This window comes from Siphateles boraxobius, unplaced genomic scaffold (genome assembly GCF_051911475.1).
Source record: "Siphateles boraxobius isolate OS27281-9 unplaced genomic scaffold, OSU_SipBor_1 48, whole genome shotgun sequence".
In the NCBI taxonomy this organism is placed as follows: Eukaryota; Metazoa; Chordata; class Actinopteri; order Cypriniformes; family Leuciscidae; genus Siphateles; species Siphateles boraxobius.
The window spans coordinates 5,404,605-5,429,472 of record NW_027509119.1 but is presented as its reverse complement, the minus strand read 5'-3'; the positions used below and the strand labels follow the sequence as shown (position 1 = coordinate 5,429,472).

Genomic DNA, 24,868 nt, shown 5'->3' with positions numbered 1-24,868 from the left:
CTTCAGAAATCATTCTGATATGCTGATTCACTGCTCATTTATGATAAATTATTATTGATGCTCACGTATTGATAACGGTTATTATTATTATGAAAGTTGAAAATAGTTTTTCGCTGGTTAATATTTTTGTGAAAACCGTGATACATTTCTTCTGGATTGTTTGATTAATTGAAAGTATTATTTGAAATGGAAATCTCATGCAACATTATAAATGTCTTTACAGTCACTTTTCAATTTAGTGCATCCTTTCTGAATAGAAATGTTAATTTCTTTTTAAATATTTCTTAACTTTTGAATGGTATGTATTACAGTTTACATAGAGTATTTATAACAGAGTATAAATGTTTCTTGAGCAGCAAATCAGCACATTATTATGATTTCTGGAGGATCATGTGGCACTGAAGACTGGAGTAATGATGCTGAAAATTCAGCTGTGATCACAGGAATAAATTAAACTTGAGAAAGTATTAAAATAGAAAACAGTTATTTTAAATTGTAATAATATTTCACAATAAAACAGTTTTTACTGTATTTTTTTTTATCTAAATGGGTAAGCATAAGATACTTCTTTCAAAAACATTAAAAAATTTGTAATTATTCCAAAGTTTTGAAGAACTTTTCGGTGCCGTAATTATATAACTATATTGATATCCACAACTCACCATAAAATTTGTTTTTCTGCGTGATTATATCATGCTGCTTTATCATTGCAGGAAGCATGAATTAAATAAATAATATTAACTATACCAGGCAATTCAGAAGAAGACTATCAGCCAGACAATGATCCCAAAAAATATCAGGTCGACTTATGGAAATCTTTTAGTATGCTAGTCAAAATCCTTACTTGAATTTAGTGGCTATGATGGAACAGGACTTGAAAAGAGCAATTCAAGCATGCCAAAAAGCAAGGTTAAAGGGATAGTTCACCCAAAAATGAAAATAACCCCATGATTTACTCACCCTCAAGTAATCCTAGGTGTATATGACATTCTTCTTTCAGACAAATACAATCGGAGTTATATATATATATAAAAAAAATTGTCCTGGCTCTTTCAAGCTTTACAATGGCAATTTCTGTTTTGAAGTTCATAAAAGTCCATCTATCCATCATAAAAGTAGTCACACGGCTCTGGGGCCTTCTGAAGCGAAGCGATGTGTTCGTGTAAGAAAAATATCCATATTAAAAAGTAAAATAATTATCAACTTAAATAACTAGCTTCCGGCAGACGGCCGTACGCAAGTCGACTTACGGCAAAAGAGTAACACTTGACGATGTATGACGTATGATATAGGAGTGTCGTGACTCGTAAGCTTTGCCGACAAACTCAAGCTCCTCCGAAATCTCTCTTTAAAAATTCTCATGTGAGACTTCTAATTCGTGACTGGTTTTTTGTTTTGCTCTTTCTTCTGCACTCCAACCTTTGTCAATGCGTTGTGCGTCAGGTCAAGGGTTACTCTTACGCAGTAAATTGATGCGTACGGACGTCTGCTGGAAGCTAGTTATTTTAGTTGATAACATTTTAAATATGGGTATTTTTCATACACGGACACATCGCTTCGATTCAGAAGGCCTTTTTTAACCCCCGGAGCTGTGTGGAGCACTTTTATGATGGATGGATGTACTTTAATGGTCTTCTAAAAAGAAATGGCCATTCACTGCCATTATAAAGCTTAGGATAGCCAGGACATTTTTTAATATAACTCCGATTGTGTTCGTCTGAAAGAAGAATGTCATATACACCTAGGAAAGCTTGAGGGTGAGTAAATCATGGGGTAATTTTCATTTTTGGGTGACCTATCCCATTAATGCTGCTAAGTGTTGTCCAATCAGATAACAGGTTTGTAGGGTTTCTTTTGGCAATGTTTATTTACTGTCGTCTTCTAAAAAATAAACTCGTAAGATGGGCACTTACGGAGCCCCTAAAGGGACATGGTGGGAGAAAAAATTATGATCAAATCTTTTGCGTTCCCCTGAGAAACTTTGTGTTCCCTCGCAAAACCTTTGTGTTCTCTCGCAAAACTTGTTGTGAGCTCGGACAAACACTTCCTGTTTAACGTCCCTCTGGCAGTGTTTCAGACAGCTCCGTATGCTAACAATGGAATGGTTCATAGTGTTTGAACTTGGACTCAAATTTAAAGAAATGGGGTCAGTGCTTAACTCAAGGAGTTCAGTTGCGTACGTTAGCAATATATTCACAGATTTAAACTTCCCGGATCAATAACTCGTGAGCTAAATGTTGTTAAATCACAAAATACACTTTTTTCCAATCATAGTAAAGTTGACAATGAGCTCAATGAACAACTCAATGAATTACAACTCAATTATGTCTTAACACGTCATTAACACGTTTACACGCAATTACACATTAACGCGTAAATTGCATGTTAACGTGTCAGTCTCACATGTTTTGGCTCTTTTGGCCTTCCATAATCCACCGGCACTTCCTCTGCAAGTGACGTCACTCAAGAAAAATAAACCGGAAATACGTTGGCTGTGAAAGTTTTTCGTTTGGCCGAAAAACTGATAAAGGCTGCCTTCGGAGGACGCATTCCAAAGTAGGAAGGCATCAAGGCACATTCGAATGCAATGTAAGTTTCACTTCTTGAGCCTGAGGCTATTTCTGAGCCTGTTCGAGTCCATGAATCTGTTCCTGAGTCTGAGTCTGTTCCTGAGCCAGTCCTAGTCTGCAGATCTGTTCCTGAGTCTGAGTCTGAGCCAGTTCTAGTCTGCAGATCTGTTCCTGAGTCTGAGCCAGTTCTAGTCTGCAGATCGGTGTCTGAGTCTGAGCCAGTCCTAGTTTGCAGAGCTGTTTCTGAGCCAGTCCTAGTCTGCAGATCTGTTCCTGAGTCTGAGCCAGTTCTAGTCTGCAGATCGGTTCCTGAGTCTGAGCTAGTCCTAGTCTGCAGATCGGTTCATGAGTCTGAGCCAGTCCTAGTTTGCAGATCTGTTTCTGAGCCAGTCCTAGTCTGCAGATCTGTTCCTGAGTCTGAGTCTGAGACAGTTCTAGTCTGCAGATCGGTTCCTGAGTCTGAGTCTGAGCCAGTCTTAGTCTGCAGATCGGTTCCTGAGTCTGAGTCTCAGCCAGTCCTAGTTTGCAGATCTGTTTCTGAGCCAGTCCTAGTCTGCAGATCGGTTCCTGAGTCTGAGTCTGAGCCAGTCCTAGTCTGCAGATCTGTTCCTGAGTCTGAGCCAGTCCTAGTCTGCAGATCTGTTCCTGAGTCTGAGCCAGTCCTAGTCTGCAGATCTTTTCCTGAGTCTGAGCCAGTCCTAGTCTGCAGATCTGTTCCTGAGTCTGAGCCAGTCCTAGTCTGGAGATCTGTTCCTGAGTCTGAGTCAGTCCTAGTTTGCAGATCTGTTCCTGAGTCTGTTCCTGAGCCAGTCATAATCTGCAGATCTGTTCCTGAGTCTGAGCCAGTCCTAGTCTGCAGATCTGTTCCTGAGTCTGTTCCTGAGCCTGTCCTAATCAGCAGATCTGTTCCTGAGTCTGTTCCTTAGCCTGAGTCTGTTACTGAACCTCTGTTTCTGAGTCTGTTCTGTCAATGAACCTGTTCGAGTCTACGGATCTGTTCCTGTTTTTGAGTATGTTCCTTTGACTTACATTCATTATGAAGTCTTGTTTGTTGCTGGTTAACATTCTCCTTAAGCATTGCGAGCAGTTCTTGTGTTCCTTTAGTTTATCTCTGCCTAAGTCCTGGATTCTTGGTTCCTGTCGTCACGTCGTGGATTATATGTGTGTTCTGGCTGATTACATGTGCTTGACCCTCTGCCTGGTATGGACAATGACTTTGGATTATACTTGTGATTAAATGGCGTTTGCAATCTCACTCTCTCTGCTGTCTTACTACAATCACTAAATCATAACATAGATCAAGTAACTACAAAGCCTACTCAAAACCTACATTTCTTAAAGAGAAAGAGAGAGAGACAATTTCATTGGTTTTTATTTGATTGTTTATTATTTCATTTATACTTTTATTTAAATCATCCTGCAAAGTAAAAGAAAACCATCTTGGTAAAAGTCATTTTCCTGGTCTGTCTGGTTTTCGTGTTAGTGTGCTTTACCTCATTCTTGCCCTCTGTAGCAAACCCAGAGTTCTGGCCCATTACCGTGTATCCTGAGATTCCTGACATACAGATTAATGCACACAAAAAAAGAAGTTGCTACGGCGCACTACATATCACTATACCGGTTACACAATCCTCAGTACTGAGCCCTGCTGAAATGCAGCTCCAAATATGCACTGTGCTATTAAATGAGAGATTAAATATGCACAATAGAAAAGTAAAATAACTTTTACTTGAAGTGAAAGTAACAGAAGCTCATACAATGCATTTTAGCAGGCTTAATTAAGCATGAAAATAACTGAAGGATATATATACTTGCTATACAAATTAAGCCAACTAATATGATTTATATTATTTTGTTTTCTCTACCTAATACATTTAAAAAATTACGAATGCAGTGAAAATACAGGTATCGATACTCGGTATCAGCAAGTACCAAAAATTAAAGAATCGGACTCGGTCTGGAAAAATTGGTATCGGTGCAGCCCTATAAAATAGCTTCTAATAAGGAAAGGAAGATCATTTGATTGGCAGTCTGGAAAAAGTAAAAATCACATCTCAGTAGCAAATCAATTCCACCCAATTTTCAAGAATGCAAAACCAGAAACTATTTTCATTTGTTCTAAAAAATGTGAAGCCATTTAACCTTCATTTACACAAAGTCAAATGCTTGTAAACCACCATTTTCATAATCTTGTATAAGTTGTGCTCTCTTTATATAGTGTACATGTTTTTCCATATAAAATTGTAATTCATTTGATTATTGGTCTTAATAGCTCTATTAGAAATAAGGAGAAAAGATGCATGATACACCTATAAAAACTTTCCATTTTGCATTCATTCTATTCCTGACATTTTGCTTTTTCATCATGACCTCATCCTTAAAAATGTTTATGCCTTAATATTTGACACTTGACTTGATCAGAATATTATATGACATTTTAAGAGGGTAATAATTCATGGTAATAATTTCACATTTGCCAATATTGAGCTTTAAACCTGAACCACAATTACTTAAGGAATCTGGTCAAGATCTTTTAAAAATCATGTTGTATGAACCATGCAAGAACCAGTCAAATATTATATTGTTATGTATAGATCAGCCTCTAATACCGGTATATCCAGTTTTTGTTCCCCAATAATTTTGGCTGAACCAAGTAACAAGCGATTCTTATATATGTGGGTTAGTAATTTATAGTCATTGTTTAGTAAAGTTATAACTTAAATAACCTAAATATAATAGTAAGCTCTTCACCTTCTATCACTTAGTGTAAACAAAATCCTATTTATTTCTATTTGTTTGGTTATCCACCTTTTGTCCCCACAGGGATGAAATGAATAAGCTATTGTCAGTCACTATAAATAAACATTAAAATACTACATTGTGTCTTTACTCAAGTTTCCCATTTTTACATTCTGCTTTAACGTTTGCAGCCATTTACTAGTATAATAGAGATGCTTTTTATTGTAGGCCTATATTTTGCTTAAGACACTGAATATTACCACAACTTAAAAACAAAAACAAAAAACACCCTGGTACTGTTACTACTTAATGTTTGAGTAGTTACCATGATATTGTCGCAGTAGGCCCTATCCCTTTTTGTAAAGGTTATCCATGGCTGAATCTGAAATCGCCCCCTAAACCCTCATTCACTATTCCCTACTTAGTCTAGCCCACTAATAGCATAGGCTACTGTTATGTTCACTTGAAGGAGTGAATGGAAAATAGCGAGCGAATTCGTGGGATTGAATAAGTGCACTCAAAAACGTCCACTACGGTTTCTGTCCCTTCAAATAATGCCCTGGCGGTGCTTTCGGATTCAGCCCTATTTACCATGGTATTCACGTGTCACTCCGAGGCGCTTGAGTTGAGTGTTGACACTAGATGGCAGTAGCGGCCTAACAATGACGTTGACATCTGAACGGAACCACGCCGAGGAAGAAGACTACTGTCACAGGTCACCGGCGTCCTGAGAAGTAGGAGGAGGTTGTAGCTTTTACATTGACATAGGCTCTCAGTTAATATCTGAGATCTGCCTTCGTTATTTTCTGTAGCTGAAACAGATCGTCATGGCCAAGAAGAGAGCAAACCGTGAGACAGAGAACAGTCCTCTGGTCGAGCAGGAACCGAGGCCCTCCAACGATACACCAGATCCCAAAGCCGGTAATTCGCACTGGATGTCCTGATATCAATCTCACACAGCTATTATGTAAATGTTCCTCGATTATTCGGAGTCGGAATATTTCATATATGTATGTATTTATATTGAGAAACTGTCGTTGAATATGACGAGAAAATATGACAGCTGGAACTTGAAAATCTAGGACTAACGTTAACATAAAATTAATCAACTCCTCAGATCAGGGATCAAATGTTTTGTCGATTATTATTCGATTTCGTGTTATTTCTTCTCTTAAAGTACGTCTTACAAGGGAAGAAATAAGACCATCTACAGCAACTTCATCTGACATGAACTATAAACGTGACTCTGACCAAATGCATTGTGTAATAAGTTACACTGATGATGTGTTTGCTTTTTGCATTACTCGTACGTTTAGTCAGAGTTCAGCCTCTAAACTGAAATTTTCTTATTTAATGCCACAAGAACAAGAGTTATCACATAGTCACATTTTTACCAACATTTAGCTACTAGAAAACAAGTTACTTCAATTTCAGTGCTTTTAAATCATTACTTGTTTGTCAGCGCGTTTTTGTTTGTGGTTTGTTCCAAAAGGTTTATTTATAATTTAAAGTCACTTATAAAATAATATAATCTTTTTTTTTGTTGCAAAAAGCCACTTCTTTTTATTTATATGGAATAAATAAACGGATAATGTATTGTTTATTACATCCCAAAATGCGATTCTGAAAATAAAAAAGCATTTTTTTTTCATACACCCCAGTTGTCTGTTAATATTATGTTTACCTTCCAAAATGATCTAACTACATGATAAATCAAATGCAAAATAGTTTATTTCAACAGTCCACAAAATTCATAGGTATATTTAGCCTAAATCTGTTGTTTAACTGGATAATAAATCCTATAGGCCTATTTGTATAGGATACTTCTTTAATTTTGTTTTCGATACAATATATATTAAACTGGCTGATACATTTGGTCATCACTCGTGACCCGTGATGTCACAAGGTGAAATAAAGGTGCAGTGTGTGACTTTTTTTTTCGTTTAGGAATTGAATTGTTCTAACTGAACTGAGAATCGATCTTTCAAGCATTTCTGATTCGTAATGATTTAGAGTGAACCGACTATCTTATAATACTTTTAATAATATCAGTAGAAATATTAACAAATAAAACGTACTGGATGTATGGTTTGATAGTATAACAGGTTATTTTAAACAAACATACAAAAAAGAGCTGGATTTAATGAAAAGCACAATATTTAAATGTGAAAAACATCTTCAGCCTGATAATAATTTATATTTAATTAATTTTATTTATGCTTAATATGTATTATATATGTCAATTACTTAGGCTCAAGCCTGTAAACCACCTAGAGTTTCCTCAGAAAGTTATTTTTGTGAACCGGTTTGGTGTCGATAATAATCACACTGCTCCTTTAAGATGATGTGTCACATTATCATACACGATTTTTGGCGTTCTCTAGCTCACGGCATAGGATCGCTCTCACGGGCCTGAATCTCCCTGAGGTTCATGAACAAGTGATGCAAATGTATGCAACACATTGCACAGATGATTTGAGAGGTTATTCATGATGTGTTTTGAATTATTCTCTAAGGAGTCCAGTCACCTGGAGGAGCCTCTGCTCGCATGTCAATCCTCCTCCTCGTCTCCATCTTTGCCTGTTCTGCGTGTGTCATGTATCTAGTGTTCAGAAATTTCCCAGAGCTGAGCGAGTAAGTCTGCCTCCCCTTCTGACTGCACTTTTCTGTACTGATGGAGTTTCTTCTAAACGCTTTTCTTGATGTCTTGCAGAGACGAGAAAGGAAAAATCAAAATTCCTAAAGACATGGATGATGCCAAGGCATTGGGCACAGTGCTGTCGAAATACAAGGACACATATTACACCCAAGTGCTTGTAGCGTACTTTGCTACATATATCTTGTATCCTTTGTGCCATGAGTAATCTTGATTTTGAATATTATTGACAAAAGAACGAGCCGAAATTTGGTACTTCCCTGAAGAATGCCACCGAGTGAGAATGAATTGTTCATTTAATTCAGATCTTTCAATAATTATGAATATTTTGTTGTTGAATATTTCGACTGAATGCTGATTCAAATGGATTACAACAGTAGAACAGAACAGTAGACTAACCTTTAACAGGACATTTCAAATAGGCCTAACACATTTTTGGTTATATTTTATAATGAGGTCCCATTACAGGGCTCGCAAAATTTGATAATCGAAAGGCACTCTTCAGATTTTGGTAGCCCGAAATGGATTTTACTAGCCCAAATAAAAAGACAATTTTTAATGTAGAAAATTGGTTAGGAGTCAAACATCAATCAAAAAACTTTTTCAAAACACGAATATCAACAATTGGATATAAAATAATCAAATTAGAATCATCAATACAAATATGCATCTGGTTCTAACTGAACTGAAATGTGTGTGATCAGTGTGGAACATGTGGCTCAGCCCCCGATGAGGTTGTGACTAAAAAAGTTAACACTTTAGTTTAGGGTCTAATGCTCACTATTAACTAGTTTCATTAACATGCAGATGGCAGGGTTTTATAATTACTGAGGTCCCGGATGTGAGGTAGGCTAGTTAGGAGGGTTCGAGGGAATTTTTATTTCTCTGATCTACATATCCCAAAAAATTGGATAACAATAACTTTGAAAACATGTCATGCAGCTGATTATTTTCCTTATGTCAGTGAAGAAAGTAAACATAGGGTCAACTGATAGGTTGATTTATGAATAATTTTCTCAGAAGCGTTCATTTACTGAAAGCTACTAGGAAAGCTAGGTAGCCTAACTAAGTTTATTAAATTCATTCACAATATACACATTTATTATTGATCTTATTCCTAACACAGGGCCGTAGACAGGGGTTTGTTATCAAAGAGGTCCTAAATTTAAGGTTGTCAGGGGGGTTCAAATTTTTTATTTCTCTAATGTGTGCATTTCAAGACATTTGAAGGCCAAAAAAGGATAAGAAATAGCTTTAAAACCATGTCAGTGGCAGTAGATTGTCAATACCTGCTCTCTCCTCATCTCCATCACTTTTTGCCCTGTCTCTTTCCCTCCGAAAAATGAACTTTTTTAATTTACTGAAGGCTACAAATTGTATTATATTAATTCTCAACATGTACACATTCATTATTAATCTTGTGCCCAACATGATGCAAACGGCTTTGTTAATGTTTCTTGTCACCTCACAATGACAGTAAACTAATTGTTACATTACATGAATCACGTTACATAAGCCTATTAGTTTGCCTGATTATTTTTGTCATTCGTTTAACATTTATGACCTAAAAAACTGTCAAATATGAAATGTTTAGTTTAGCTACTTACATCTTATCTCGCACTTGACCATAAACTGAAGCGTCAGTCACTCTGCTAAAATTCGCGTACAGCAGCTTCTGTGACATAAAGCCCGCCTATTTGATTGGTCATCTCAAATATTCTGACATTGACGAGCAGTGACAGACCAATGAGGCCAAGATGAACACACACACTCACAAACCCTGTCCTCTTTTTCTGACGTGCACTCTGCTCGCGCGCCGCTGCGGATTGAAGATGAAGAACGCGCTGAATCTGATTATAACAAGACTGAAGCGAACACGAATTTGTGTAGCTTACACTTAATCACACATTTTTAGGGGGGCGAGGCAGAAGTTTAGGGGAATTTGATTACACTATGTCAGATAGCCCGTCGGGCAAACCGGTTGTGCATTTTGGTAGCCCGACTTGAAAACACAATAGCCCCGGGACGTCGGGCTAGCGATTTTGCGAGCCCTGCATTAGATAAGATCAGTTAATGCATTAACTAACAATGAGCAATCAATTTGGGGTTGCACTTTATTTTAAGGTGTCCTTGTTACAGTGTAATTATACTTTTAAGTACAGAGTAATATTAATTAACATGTACTTACCATAGGGTTAGGATTGTTTTAGAGTGAGTTGCGTGTTATTATGCATAATTTACAGATATTACTATTGTAACTACATGTAACTTGTAACAAGGACACTAAAATAAAGTGTTAGCCAAATTGTTAACAATATTTATTATTCTTTATAATGTTTGTTATTTGTTGGTAGTTCACAATAGTTCTGGCCCATTAACAATTTTAATAATGTATTAGTAAAGTAATAATTCATTAGTGAACTAAGATTAATAAATTGTTTAGGAATATTTTTAATCGTTAATTCATGTTAACTATAGAAGTGAACGAATATTGACATTTTTAGCCTTATTATTTCCATTTTTAACTTTCTAAAATGTCTTTCCCCTTAAAGGAATAGTTCACCCAAAAATGAAAATTATCCCATAATTTACTCGCCCTCAAGCCATCCTAGGTGTGTATGACTTTCTTCTTTCACCCAAACACAATTGGAGATATACTAAAAAATATCCTGGCTCGTCCAAGCTTTATAATGGGAGTGAGTAGAGCCTGAGATTTTGAAGCCCAAAAAAGCATATCCATCCATTATAAAAGTGATCCATATAAAAGTGTTTGTTCAAAACGTTGCTTTCTTTCTGGAAAAGTTCGCTCTGGCTGGTAAACACTTCACACTACTATTGGCTCATGGCGATTACGTCATAGGTGGTTGTGGCTCTGAGGCTCCGCCTTCTTTTGACATGGAAATCTTCTCCGGTTAATTTTTTCTGTTGAGTCCGTCGAGGTCAGGCGTCCGTGAGTAAAAAAAAAATAAAAATAACACAATGGAGAGATGATTTATAGTAGAAAACTGAAGTTGTAATTCTAATTGAAAGTGACACTGACGCTGTTTTTCATGATTTTAATAACGTAAAGCTGGTGCTTTAAAGCAATCTACTGTATGAAGTGCTATATAAATAAACATGACGAATTGCAGAGCTGGTGCAAACATCCACATCGCTACGATCCGATGCTTTCTGAACCGCTGTTTTCTCACCGCTGTTATTTTACCTGTGTGTTTATTCTGTTATTGAGAGGAAAGCGCACAGCACATATTTATAATTCATCTCAGCAGTGTCGGGATGTTCGCTAAAGCCGGGTGCACACTGCGATTTATAATAGTCCTTTGTGATTGTTGCTTGTTGTCAGACTGTATGAACATGATACTCGCTGTGTAAGCCTAGTCACACTGTAAGATCTCAGTTGTCATTAATGTCAGACTGGACGGCAGTCAAGACGCGTTAAAAACGGACACGTGCAAGAAAACTTGTCCTGAGTTTAACATCATCAATCAATGACACGTATGTTCACAGTGAGCTGCATAATGCCTGCAGTACATGCGGGATTGAAACGGTGGCTACAAAGAAATCACTAACGTTCATTTTGGTCACGGCTTGTCTTGAAAAACGAAGACAATCTGACGTCGTCGTAGGAGGATAAACGTGCAGGACTATGAGTCAAATCTTCTGACACTGCCAGAATTTCTTCTGAGGTAAAATTTGATCGCAACAGTCATAAATCGGTTGTCGATGTCAAACTAACGATGAAAGTCTTCAAATTTTATCCTAATCGCGGCAAAAATCGCACAGTGTGCGCCCGGCTTAAGAGTAAACCGCTGCTCACTTATTTCGAAGAACAAAATAAGTTTTACGCGAGTATATAGCGGCCTTTACACTTCCGTTGTAAGTGCATTATTGCACTCGTTTTTTGTTCGTTTTTGTGAACCGAGGGACGAGTCAAACATTTTGTGTGGCACACAACGTCTTTTCTAAGTTCAGTATCAGTTACAGTATGTACGATTTGTCTCAGCTTGCTCTGTATTCATTCAGTATTTATTTAAGGCCTTAACTAAGCCTTACTCAGCCTTCAGACGTTTGCCATCCCAGGCTCCATATTCCTCAGTATACTGTCTGGATATCTCTACCCTTTCCCGCTCGCTCTCTTCCTCGTCTGTCTGGTAAGGTCCTTGTTTGTATGCAAATTCTTTTTAAAATGGTATGTCTGCCAAACTTTGGCTTTCAGTATGAAAAGTGACTTTACGTAAATATGTAGTTGTGTTTTATGCTTTACAGTGTTCAGGCCTTGGAGCATCTTTTTGCTATATGTTGTCTTATTTAGTCGGGAGGCCGATGGTCTACAAGTACCTCACAGAGAGAGCTCAGAAATGGTCACAACAGGTGACATTTTCATATCATAAGCTTTCAGTTTCGCATGTAAATTGACCGACCGTAATGCTGAGCCGATGTTTAATGTCATTACAGGTGGACAAGCATAGAGAACACCTCATCAATTATATCATTTTTTTGAGAATAACTCCTTTCCTTCCAAACTGGTTCATCAACATCACCTCACCGGTCATTAATGTGCCTCTGGGTGTCTTCTTCCTGGGCACCTTTCTCGGTAAGATCAGTCTTCGAACACTATCTCTTTTACAAAGAACGATTCTCAGTCACACAAGTTTGTGTGGTGTTGCTGCATGTAAGACACATTAAATAGTTTGTCAAATGCCATTCTCATTTTAAAGATCATTTTTTTGGACACAAAAATTGCAGTCAACATATAATCAAAATTGACCCTGTTTATTTTCTTAAGTCAAAAGCACAGAAATATGTGTATATATATATATATATACAGTGGTGGCCAAAATTATTAGAACGGTAAGATTTTTTAATGTTTTGAAATAAGTCTCTTCTGCTCACCAAGACTTCATTTATTTGATCCAAAATACAGCAAAAACAGTAATATTGAGAAATATTTTTACAATTTAAAATAACTGTTTTCTATTTGAATATAATTTGAAATTCAATTTATTTTTGTGTTGGTAAAGCTGTATTTTCAGCATCATTACTCCAGTCTTCAGTGTCACATGATCCTTCAGAAATCATTCTAATATGATGATTTGATCCCTTAAGAAACATTTATTATTATTATCAATGTGTACAAGTTTTTCTTTCAGGATTATTTGACGAATGGAGAGTTCAAAAGAACAGCATTTATCTGAAAAATAGAAAGCTTTTGTAACATTATCACAACCATTTAAAAGTTTGGGGTCAGTAAGAGTTTTTATTTTATTTTTTGGAAAGAAATTAATCATTTTATTCAGCAAGAATGCATTAAATTGATCACAAGTGACAGTACATACATTTATTATGTTGCAAAAGCTTTCCATTTCAGATAAATGCTGTTCTTTTGAATTTATTAGAATTATATTAGAATGATTTCTGAAGGATCATGTGACACTGAAGACTGGAGTAATGATACTGAAAATTCAGCTTTGATCACAGGAATAAATTACATTTTACAATATATTCAAGTAGAAAACAGTTATTTTACATTGTAAAAATATTTCACAATATTACTGTTTTTGCTGTATTTTGGATCAAATAAATAAAGTCTTGGTGAGCAGAAGAGACTTAATTTAAAACATTAAAAAATCTTGCCATTCTAATAATTTTGGCCACCACTGTATGTATATATATATATATATATATATATATATATATGTGTGTGTGTGTGTGTGTGTGTGTATCTGTATGTATATATATATATATATATGTGTGTGTGTGTGTGTATGTGTGTATATATATATATGTGTGTGTGTGCACACACACACACACACACACACACACATATATATATATATATATAAATACACACACACACACACATATTACTATGCTTATACTACGCAAAGATCACAAGTGTGACTATTCAAAATAGTGCCACAAATGTCACTAATTTTCTTAACATTCCTGTAAAGTGAAACAAAAATTCAGTCTAAAATAACCGAAGATCATCAGAGAGTTAACCGAAAATTGCACAGTTGACAAATGAATGATCTAATAGCTGTTGTCTGATGTGCAGGAGTGGCCCCTCCGTCGTTTGTGGCGATAAACGCAGGGACGACGCTGTACAAACTGACCACCGCCGGCGAGGCCGTGTCCTGGAACTCTCTCATCGTCTTGGGCGTTTTAGCTGTCGTCTCCATCCTGCCCGTCTGCTTTCAGAAGAAACTCCAGCAGAAGCTCGAGTAGAGATCTCCACCCCTGCTTGATTCAACTCAGGAATGATACTGGTCCTCTAAACTTCTCTTTGCTTTCTTCTCTTTCTTTATGCATGTACGACAAACCCTCATTTCTTCATGTGATGAGCAGCCGGTGGCTGTCAGGACTGGCCTTCCATGGTTTGGACAGGACTTTCATGGGATACAAATTCTATCAGCACTTATTATCTATCATCATTAGCGTTAAGCAATATTTCCCACATCAATGTCTTGAGTCAGTGGATTTAAAATGTCTCAATATTTTCTCCAAAAACAGTAATGAATAATGTGTGATGCACTGGAAGAGACATTTTCACTCACTTTGAAGTTGTCGAGCTAAAATGGAAAGTGCCAACTTCTACTTTTTTGGTCTTACAGCTAATTTAATATTCAAATGTGTTATTACATGCTTCAGAGACTTTTCGAGGGTGCGCTTTGTGGGTTTACAGATTTTATTTCTAATTTTGATCTTATTTCTTATGCCAGCTTGGGACCTGAATGGACGATCTCTTAACAGTTTCCGAGGAACCGCTAGTGCTTAGCTTTTGTTATAGACCTAACATATTCATAAATATGAATGATGCCACATTAGTATTGCAGATCAAGACTGTAGATTGCATTTAGATGGTTTTGCCTTAATGTAACAGGTTACTTGAAGTAAAAGAAACGGAACGAATAGCCTGATGTCTCATACTGAACAATTAAAAGGATCATTTATCCATTCTCTCATGCCCTCATGCCGCCCACAATGGTTTTTATTTTTTTATTCAGATAAACAAAATGAAGATTTTTAGGAAAATAATCAATCTTTAGGAGTCCATATATTGCTAGCGATATATAATGCTTATTACTACATACACCCAGCGACCGTGGCAGTAGTCCACACACAAGTGAACACAATATGTATGTTGTGAAGCTCTGCGTTACTTCCCGCGCAAACTCACAACGCATTTACGACCATCGTTTCACTTCGTCAAGTGTCACAACATCCCTCTCTTGAACGCCCAAATGACAGTAGATTCAAAATATTAGTATTTTTCTTCCACACACCTATAGTTTCGCTTCAGAAGATATTGATTCATCTACTGTTTTTTTTTTTTTTTTTGCGTCAACCAAGCGTCACCCATTCACTTGCATTATATGGAATCACAGAAATGGATTATTTTCCTAAAAATGTTCTTTTGTGTTCTGAAGAAAGAAAGTCCTATACATCAGGGATGACACGAGGGTGAGTAAATGATGATGAGAGAATTCTCCTTTTGAGACAAATTTGAGCATTTCAAACACAATGTTTCTCTCTTTACATTCGGATGAAATGGTCAAAATGCCAAATTATTGCTTTTGAATTTTGTTTAAAAGAAGTAGTTTTTGGTTTGAGAGAAAGTATTACATTCTGAGCCTGGAAATGTAGGAGCTTTGTAACTGTTACAGTGTGTATCCTGGACCTAGTCAAGTCAAGCCACTGTAAAATGGTTTATTGAAACCTTTTAAAAACATGTCTGTTGGATATGGAATATGTCTATTTAATCATATAAAGTTGCCTTTTGGTAAAACAAATCAGTCTTACGAAAATGTCATACGTTTGTCTTATATACAATGCTGTTTGTACTTTCTGGATACCTGAAAATTGTTAAACCTTCAATATAGGCTACTATAGTTTCCTGACTGACTTTATGTTGGGATGAGAATAAATAAACGTTTGCACTGAAATTTCTCTTAAGTGGAAGGGTGCGATGAGGGACGGTCTTATACCAGATATTATTTCCCTGTTACCTCGTTTGATTTGTCTCATGCTTTTGATCCACATTTAGTTTGTGTCATCTCTAAATGTCCAAATGTTCCCAGCAGCTCTTGATGTAACATTGTACCAAACTGAGAGAGCAAATGTGAGTTATGCGGTTGTTCTGCAAAAGTCTCATCGAACTGTATTTGTTATGATGGTTAGTGTGTTGATATTAACCTCTCTCACATATTTATAATTTCCTTCATTGTTCTCATCCTGATCATATTTGTACAGAATCGTCTTTATCAATAAATTAAGGTTACTGATAACAGTATTACACAAGATTAAATTAAAAATGTACTGAATTTTTAAAATCTATTCATGTCTGACCATCTTCTAATATATTTATTATATGATGATTAAAAACATTAGTACCATTTGCCTCTTCATTTTCACTGAATCACGGTGTACATGTATGCACTAATTTTTATAACTCCATCTTTAAATAAAGACCCATTTACTATTTGACATGATTATTGTAGTTGTTTTAAAACATTTACATATTACATACTACCTTTTCAAAAAAATTATGTTTTTATACATTGGCTCACCCTTAAAATGAAGCATCTGCACAGATTATATAATGACTAACTTCACTTTTTGAGCAATTTATCATTTGTAATTTTGTTGTACAGTATATCTAATATTTGATCAGTTATCACTCAAAACACGTTTTTGTGAAATGTTTTGGTTGTCTAACTCCCAGACCGTTTAACTTCTCTATAATGTAAAGTTATAAATGTTAAAATCTGAATAAATCTGGCTTAAAAATCACATTTAAGTTTATTTGGCGTTCATGTGTACAATGTTTTTTCTAACAAATAATTGGTGTCCCTGAAACTGCAGTCATTAGTCATTTTTTTCATTTTTATTTTATTTTTAATTTTAGTTTTACAAAAGTAATAAATAAATAATAAAAGTGTCATACATTCACATATTAGCCAGGACATCTAAGTGAGTGACAGTTTGAAAATCAGAAATGTCATTAATTTTGTGATGATCTGAGAGTATCATGATGACACATCATGTTATTTCCTTTCAGTTCAGTTGGAGGTTTACATTTTTTGTTGTTCTGCAACTATCAAATCCATAAAAAAGAGATTTCTCAACCGCCTTGTGTTCGTTTTTGGAATAAAAGTGTAAAGATACAGAATGGGAAGATTTCTGGCCTATTCTACTTTTTTTTTGTCTAATAAAGTCGTTGAAGTCTCTATTAAAATTATACACATTTGCTACCTAGTAAATTATAATTTAATAACAGTATTTTCCCCATGTGCTCCTTCTGTCATTTGCACTTATTGCAAAGTATTTTGTGTCGACTTTTCAATTTTTTGTTAAAAAATTATTTATCTTCAATCCTCTGTTTAAACCATTTTTTTGGTGACTCTGAAATTAGACCCTTCTCGTTTTAAATGTATAATTAATTTATTAATTTTTCTTGACACATTTTACATTCAATGAATAATTTCTGTTTTTAAAATACATGGGATTTCCAAATCCAGCACCAGAGGGCAACATCAAACAACATTTATTGCCATGCTGCTACGATTTATCACGACAAATTGTTTAAATTGTAGGCAACTGCAATTACTTCATAGTTCGCTCCAGGATGATAACTGAATATGTGGCTTGACGTTATTTTTCTGTCAGAGAAGCGATAAGTAGTTTGATGCAGTGGCGTCCAGTTTCTTCACGCGCGATGATGCTTTAAGCGCATAACGTCATCCCGAGCAGAGCAGTGCGCATGCGCAAGAGCGAGCGAGCGAGTGCGCGCTCGCTGAGGACTCGGAGCGGAGGACGGTGAGAGAACAGCTGTAACGTTACCGGAGGCCACAATGCTAGTGGCGCTCGGGGCTTCTAATGTCTTCTTCATCCTCATCCGCAATGTCTGCGGAGAATGATCGAGAGAGCTCGTACTATGCGCTCCTCTAAACCCACAAACAGAAGAGCACAACTGGAGCCGTCTCAAAATGAGCACCGGATTCAGCTCGAGCTCCTGCCGCTTCGCGGATTATTTCGTGACCTGTGGTTTGGACACCGAGAGCGGCTTAGAGCCAGACGAGCTGTCCGGTAAGACCAGATCACTTTACCGCTCTGATTTCGACAGATTTGTGAGGTTTTATTGTGTATTTGCTTAAAGGTGTTAGTTATGTGATGTTAAAACACAATAATATTGACTGCTGCAGCTGAAAATACGTAAAAAATGTCTTTTCGGTTGTGTAGACGAGTTGAGATTTGTATAATTTTATTTTATGCATAGACTCTGGACTTTAGGAGTGTTCTAGATAGTTGACCTTATAAAAGAAGAGACCATTGATTCTTAAAGGAAAGCTGTTAAAAATTTACGTATTTTTTTATTATTGGGAAAGCTTATTCAAATTAAGTCGATTCAACTCAAGCATCTGTCATTTCATAATAGATCCTCCATCTATATTCTTGAATATAAAACATAAACCAAACCAAATTGGAGATTGACATTGTTTACTTCTGATTTACAAGACAAAGAATGAGGATCAGTGTTATTATATACAATCTAGCCTATATTCTGCAAAATCTTCTTATATTCAAGGTTTTATGTGTTTAAATTCAGGGTTTTATTTGTGTTGACTTCATTTGTGCAATAGTTTTTATTTATTCATAAAGAGTTGTTATTATTTCCAGCATTCATCAAAACAAGATTGTAGTACCTATGTAATCTGTTCAGACTTTTTCAATCTAACATCTGCATCTGATAAAATCTCCAGTATACACACACACACACACACACACACACACACACACACACACACACACACACACAAACATAAACATAAACATATATAATTAAAGAAAAAAAATTGTATTTTTAAGAAATTTTTACTTTTATTCCAAAACACTGACTAAAGGCAGTAACAATTTAAACAATAGCTATATTTTATTTGTGAACTGATGTTTAGCGGTTCTATTTTCAACAGTTAACAACAGTCACAGACACAAAGATCTTTATTTTCACCAAGCTTATTACTTACTAAAAACAGTCATCATGTTTTCTGGCCATTTCAAGTTTTCTTTTGACATGATCATAAGTACTGATATTTAAATGGATGAGTTGTTTACGTACTTTTTAATTAATCTTCCCATTTAACAGCATAATATTGTTCACTCAGACTGATTCACGAACGCGCACGAAAACAAGAGGCTGCATTTATCGCACTAACCAATCATATCCAATCATAATCGATCATATCCAATCATATAGCACAATGGAGGAATTTGCCTCCTCTCACATGACTTTCCCCCATTCATTCTCAATTACCCCCCATCGAACCCAAGGCACACTTTAGTGGGTCTGTTAAAAGTCAATGGGCTCAGGTGAGGCAAGAGAGACGCGGTGTCCTGCTCTAACTTTACCTGTGCGTGTTCCTGTTGGAAAGTTTAACTTAGGAAAAACAAGTGATTTATGCACTTTTTAATGTCTCGTTTTGTAATATTTGCGTTGTTTTATTTTTTGTGATTTTCTCACCCAATGAGGAGGCACTTTCTGCCTTGCCTCCTCGGAGGAAACGCCCCTGATATATATATTTCACGTTTATATATTTATATTATACGTTTTACACTGAATCACACATCATGTTCTCATATAAAAGGCTTTTGCAACCATCACGTGAAGTCTTGCGGGGCGAGAGTGCAGATTCAGATTTCCTGTGGTTTCGGGCTTCCTCATCTTGCATTGCATTTTTTGCTAGAGATCCACGTGAAAGTGGTATTTCATAAATGCAGGTCCCTCTGCGTTTTATTCTATAAGTGTTTTGTTGCATAGGGGGTGATAGTTGTGCCTCTCTGTGAACTGCACCGTTGGTGTTTTAAATCATATGTAAAAGGTGAACCACTCTCAGCCAGTCATTGCATTTTGTTTGCTAAATTTCCTCTTGACATATTACTGACTATTAAAGGTGCATGAAGTATCGATTTTTGATAAACGCTGTTGAAAGTGGATCTAAGCGAGCACCACAACACACTTATAGCCAATCAGCAGTAAGGGGCGTGCCCACTCATTGGGGGCGGTGCCTGTGTTGCATAGTGTGTTTGTAAATTTGGTTGCGGAGCTATCATGATAGGGGTGTGATCATTCTGGGTAGGGCTGTGTTTGTTTTGGTGATTTAAAATATCGACAGTGTTTCTCAGTAAACGTGATATCGTTTACTGCACCTTTAAATCTGCGAAATTTAAAAGAACAGTGTTCAATACATATCAGAAAACCAAAAGTTGAAGTTTGCAAGGCCTAAAAACACATGAACATGATCAACAAATGCAGTATAGGCTACATTCAGACTGCAGGCAAAAGCGGCCCAAATCCAATTTTTTTTGCATATGCGACTCAAGATCTGTTTTTTTTTCATAACAGTGTGAAAGGCACAAACCACGTGGAATCTGATATTTTCAATTCTGATTTGGGCCACTTCCATATGAGGTCTTAAATCAGATACATGTCTGATGTTTTGCAGTGCGACCTCAGTCTGAACAGTCACATCGCGACTTTTACGTTACTCTCTAGTAGGGCTGTCACTTTTTATCCGATATTCGAATATGCATCGAACATGACGTGAAATATCCGTATTCGAACTATAAATAAACTATCCGGTTTTTAAAGTGCCATGTTTAGCGCATTTTTTACATTCTATGATTAGACCGTTTTTTGTTTTTTATTATTGTTTGCCATCTCGTCCAGGAGCGGGCGCTCTAAACGTATTGTAGCGTAAGCCCATGACCAAATCAAGCGAATAATAGCCTCCCTGTTTTGAAAATGGAAGATAACGCACAGAACGACAGCCCGAGCGGAGAATTACGACCTCAACTCATCTAAAAAGTCCAGTCTGGAAATATTTTGGGTTCTACAGCTACACCGTATACCACTTCTCTCAACATTGACGTGCAAACATCTGTGTGTGCCAGGCACGTGTGCGCGCACTGAGCGCGTGTTCTCCCCCGCGGGGAACATCGCCAATAAAAAGAGAGCCGCACTTGACCCAGATCAAGTTGATAAATTGGTGTTTCTAGCAAACAATATTAAGAAATGAATTGAAATAAGAAATGAGGCTAGGCTATAGGGCTTACTCCTCACGTTATTGTTTGTGCCGTGCTGTTCCGATGCAGTTTTTTTCCATGTAGCTTAGTGGCACTTTATATAGATTAAATTGATAACCTGCTGTTTAAAACATTAGGTCAAAAAAAATTTTTTCAGACAGGCCTGAGTCCTGTTTATGACTGTCAGACTGTTAATAAATTTGTGATTGAATCTCCGTTACGGTGTTTTTTTTGGGGGGGGGATCTCGTAGAAATTTGAATATATTTGAATACATTACTTGATATTCGATAACCGTTCGAATTTGATTTTTTCTCAAAAGTGACAGCCCTACTCTCTTGATCAACATTCGTCCCAATTTTGCACTGATGGGAGTCACTCCAAAGATTTTACATACTGGTGGTAGTTCTTTGGTCACTTGTTTAAAACGAAAGCCAGCAGTGAAGTTAGTCACTGCAGGGACGGTGAGCTGTTATGCTCATAAGTATTACGGCGACAGCTCTCTACAAGCGAAACTTGTGGAAAACTATATGAGAAGAAAACGTTGCTCTCTTTCTCCTCATCTTTGTCTCTGTCCTCATTATTGCCTGTGCACAAAGTCGTGGCACATCACCTTATAAATGAACGCATAAATGCTGACTTCCGTGTTTACTTCCGCATGATAGCATGCTGTGCTCCGTCTTTGTTATCGTTCTTTTGCGCAGTTCAGGATCGTAACCTGTTCACACTCAAATCTGATATTGGCCGCATTGAGAAAAAAAATGTGAACAGAGCTATACATCAGAAATGAGTACTAAAGGCCCGTTCACACCGCCAGCGTCACGCAGCGGTAAAGCAACATGATCCCATTCATTTCAACAGAGCGCTGGCGACATTTAGTAACATTTGCCTCTTCATTTTCACTGAATCACGGTGTACATGTATGCACTAATTTTTATAACTCCATCTTTAAATAAAGACCTATTTACTATTTGGCATGATAGTAGCGTTAGCGACAGAATGTGGGCGTGTTAAGAGACAAGCGACAAACGTAAAGAAATTTCAACTTTATGCAAATGAGAAGCGATTTTCGCGAGGGACAACCAATAGGAAAGAAGACTTTCAGTGGAGCTCAGGTCACCGTCTCGAGTGCAGGCGAGACAGAAGAGTTCGAGGGCGATTTCACTGTTTTATAAGATTTGACTGTAACCACATATGGATATAATAAAATGATGCATGGAAAAGAAACTGTCGACATCTCAGTGAGTTTAATTCATACATTTATAGTTCGAGTGTTGTATTTTTATGATGCAAGTTTAGCACTGCTGCAGTTCATTTTACAGTTTCCCCTGCATTACGTTGACTATTAGGGACAAGAAAACTGAATTTGTCAAATTCGAATGACATTTTAGTAATTTATGACAGTATGAGTGAGTTTAATTTGTTGATTGATCGATCGTTAATCTAGTAAATGATTTCATCCACTGAACACTGCTGTGGTAATATACACACTCCCAACAACTGTTTCTTTTGAGCTTAATTCCTAGTCAAATTAAAATGATATAGTTCACTTGTGATGGTATTTTGTATAGATATGGCCAGACGTGCAGTCTACCAATAACATTAGAGCGACAGCACTACGAACGCCCTCAAGCGACTTCACAGTACAGTAGACTAGCGACATACAGAGACAAAGTCGCTGGTGGTGTGGACGGGGCTTAAGGCTTGCATTGCAAACATAGATATAGAAATAAAGCTGCTCTGGCCCAATAGGACAAATGGCCCGAAACACTCTCACACATGGTCCCAGGCCGTGGAACCTCCTTATCCTGATGTGCATTTTGTTAGAGAGCATGATTGCACAGTTATGTGTGTATCGTGCAACTTTGAGTCATGGAGAAGCTTGCAGTCATTCATGTCTGTTGAGGGTCGATGAATTGATGAGCAATAAATGATACATTTAGAGATGGTTGTAGTGCAACCGAGGCCGCAGTGAAAGTGACCGGTGTCCAACATGACGTTCCCCCCGGGGAAAAGCACGATCAATGGAGTGTGTCCCACCCACGAGACCTCAGGACAAAGAGAGGTCACTGAGATTCTCTGGGGAATACAAAAACACACACCAGTTTTTAAAGCAGCATCCAATCACATTGTTGTTGCAAGGGTTTGCTGATGCGCTGATGTTTTTATGTGCAGAAAAAAGGAGATTTGGTTGTTTTAAAATGTTTCAACATGTCACTATTGTAAAAAAGTACATAAGCACACGGGTGACACTCTTGATTCTGGGCTGGCCTAGTTAGCAGGGGAACGAAACTGCTTACATGCTGTTTTTAGAGGAAACGAGTCAGTCAAGTTGTTTTTCTTTATCATGCATTTGCATAAGTCTGGTCATGGTTATATATATATATATATATATATATATAGATAGGTAGATAGATAGATAGATTTACTCCACAAAAAAAGAAAAGATAAAGAAACCAATAAAGATCTGTAAAGCTTATTTGGAATTTACAAAATTATATTCAAAATGTAGTATCCTGATTTTTTTGTTTTGTTTTTTGAGTTTATAGCCTATATACAAATATTTGACTCCTACCTCTATATTTAACATTGAATATGTTCTCATTGGCTGTTTCAGTATCACATGCTTTTTTCTTCATTACATAAAGTTAATTTACTTCACTGCAAACTTTATCGTGTTGCACCTGATGAGGACATGGTGTTCTTTTGTTCAAAAATAAAAAAATTGTTTTGATTTTTTTTTGTCATGATACAGTGACGGCAGAGGCAAGGCCTGTTTTTTTGCCTCTATAGAGCCTCTTTCACACAGAGATTCTGGAAAATACACGGATAATGTGTCCCGTAATTGTTTGATTTTGGTTCATTCACACTGCCAGTGATTTTCCGGAATCTGTTCACACACATCCCATAAAGACACGTGACGTCAGGATGTGATAACTCCTGTCAGATGTCAGTTCTGCTGATAACTCCTCTTCATCATTTCTTCATGAAGACGAGTCCATGCTCCCCGGTAGCGCCACTGGGTTTGTCGAGTGGGTCGTTCCCCATATGCCGGAGGATAGGTTGTGCGGTGGCACGTGCGTCATCGCTACGACACACCCCTTACGGCATTGGTCCTGGTATTTGTTCACACATCAGGGAACTACACTGCGACCAAAATGGTCGCATATGCGACCTTTTGAAATGCCATTGCGACCCTAATTTTTAATGGGTCGCAAATGTATCACCGTTTGATTATTTTTGTACCTACCTAATGTTTTAGGCAATATGCTATGATTTACTATGAGCATTTATTAAAACAGAAATGTGTATTTTAAGAATACGTTTTATAACGCGCTCTGAGCATTCAACACATCAAGTTAGCTTCGCGGATTCGCGCTTGTTTAACTGAGAGAACGAGCAGAGAGAGTGAAAGCCCCAGTCGCGCGCGCGCTCTCTCTCCCTCCCTCGCTCATAATAATGAATTGAGTTGACTGAATATCTTTGAGAATACACGATGGTAAAAGGTCGGAAGACCGAAGTTTTTTTTTTTCTGAACTACCACTGGTTGTGAATTGTGCTAAAATAACATTGCCTCATCTTCTCTGAAAAGCTTTCCACACATTCAGATGGCATAAACCACTCTTTCAATAAACAAAACAAAAAATCTATCTGGTGATGAAATGTTTTCTGTGTTGAGACAAATCTTGTGCGATGTCCTAAACTGCCTGGATAATCACACAACGTGTGCCGTGGTCCGTTAATGACACGTCCGATTCGCGAACTGACTCCTTTGAACCGATTCACTTTAATGAATGGTTAAAATAACAACTGATCTGTCCA

The 24,868-nt window shown here is 36.9% G+C and overlaps 2 protein-coding genes across 6 annotated transcripts in view; both read left to right on the top strand.

The window, feature by feature from the left end:
- Window positions 1-5,970: 5,970 nt before the first annotated feature.
- tmem41b (transmembrane protein 41B) lies at window positions 5,971-16,452 on the top strand. Of its 2 annotated transcripts, XM_077201648.1 has the most exons (8): window positions 5,971-6,043; window positions 6,122-6,230; window positions 7,826-7,943; window positions 8,023-8,151; window positions 12,023-12,116; window positions 12,232-12,336; window positions 12,421-12,559; window positions 14,024-16,452. In XM_077201648.1, exons 2-8 carry the CDS (start codon window positions 6,137-6,139, stop codon window positions 14,191-14,193), a joined length of 849 nt encoding a protein of 282 aa, XP_077057763.1. In that variant the 5' UTR covers window positions 5,971-6,043; window positions 6,122-6,136; the 3' UTR covers window positions 14,194-16,452. The 2 variants fall into 2 exon arrangements, with proteins under 2 accessions (XP_077057763.1, XP_077057764.1); XM_077201649.1 differs by having other exon boundaries at window positions 5,999-6,230; window positions 7,829-7,943.
- A 1,133-nt stretch (window positions 16,453-17,585) lies between these two features.
- The window catches only part of dennd5a (DENN/MADD domain containing 5A), a 63,219-nt gene continuing 55,936 nt past the window's right edge, over window positions 17,586-24,868 (top strand). For 2 of the 4 annotated variants that reach the window (XM_077201670.1, XM_077201668.1), the window contains exon 1: window positions 17,722-18,054. In XM_077201670.1, the coding sequence (XP_077057785.1) occupies window positions 17,955-18,054 (100 nt within the window). In that variant the 5' untranslated portion in view covers window positions 17,722-17,954. Of the gene's footprint in view, window positions 18,055-24,868 lie in introns of all 4 variants that reach the window. The other 2 variants (XM_077201671.1, XM_077201669.1) reach the window with 2 other exon arrangements.

Excerpts from the sequence above, each read along its gene's own strand:
- tmem41b (XM_077201648.1), top strand. The coding sequence starts at position 6,137 with ATGGCCAAGAAGAGAGCAAACCGTGAGACAGAGAACAGTCCTCTGGTC. Across the intron at positions 8,152-12,022 it reads TACTTTGCTACATATATCTT|CCTTCAGACGTTTGCCATCC; the intron begins GTATCCTTTGTG and ends AGCCTTACTCAG. Across the intron at positions 12,337-12,420 it reads CTCAGAAATGGTCACAACAG|GTGGACAAGCATAGAGAACA; the intron begins GTGACATTTTCA and ends ATGTCATTACAG.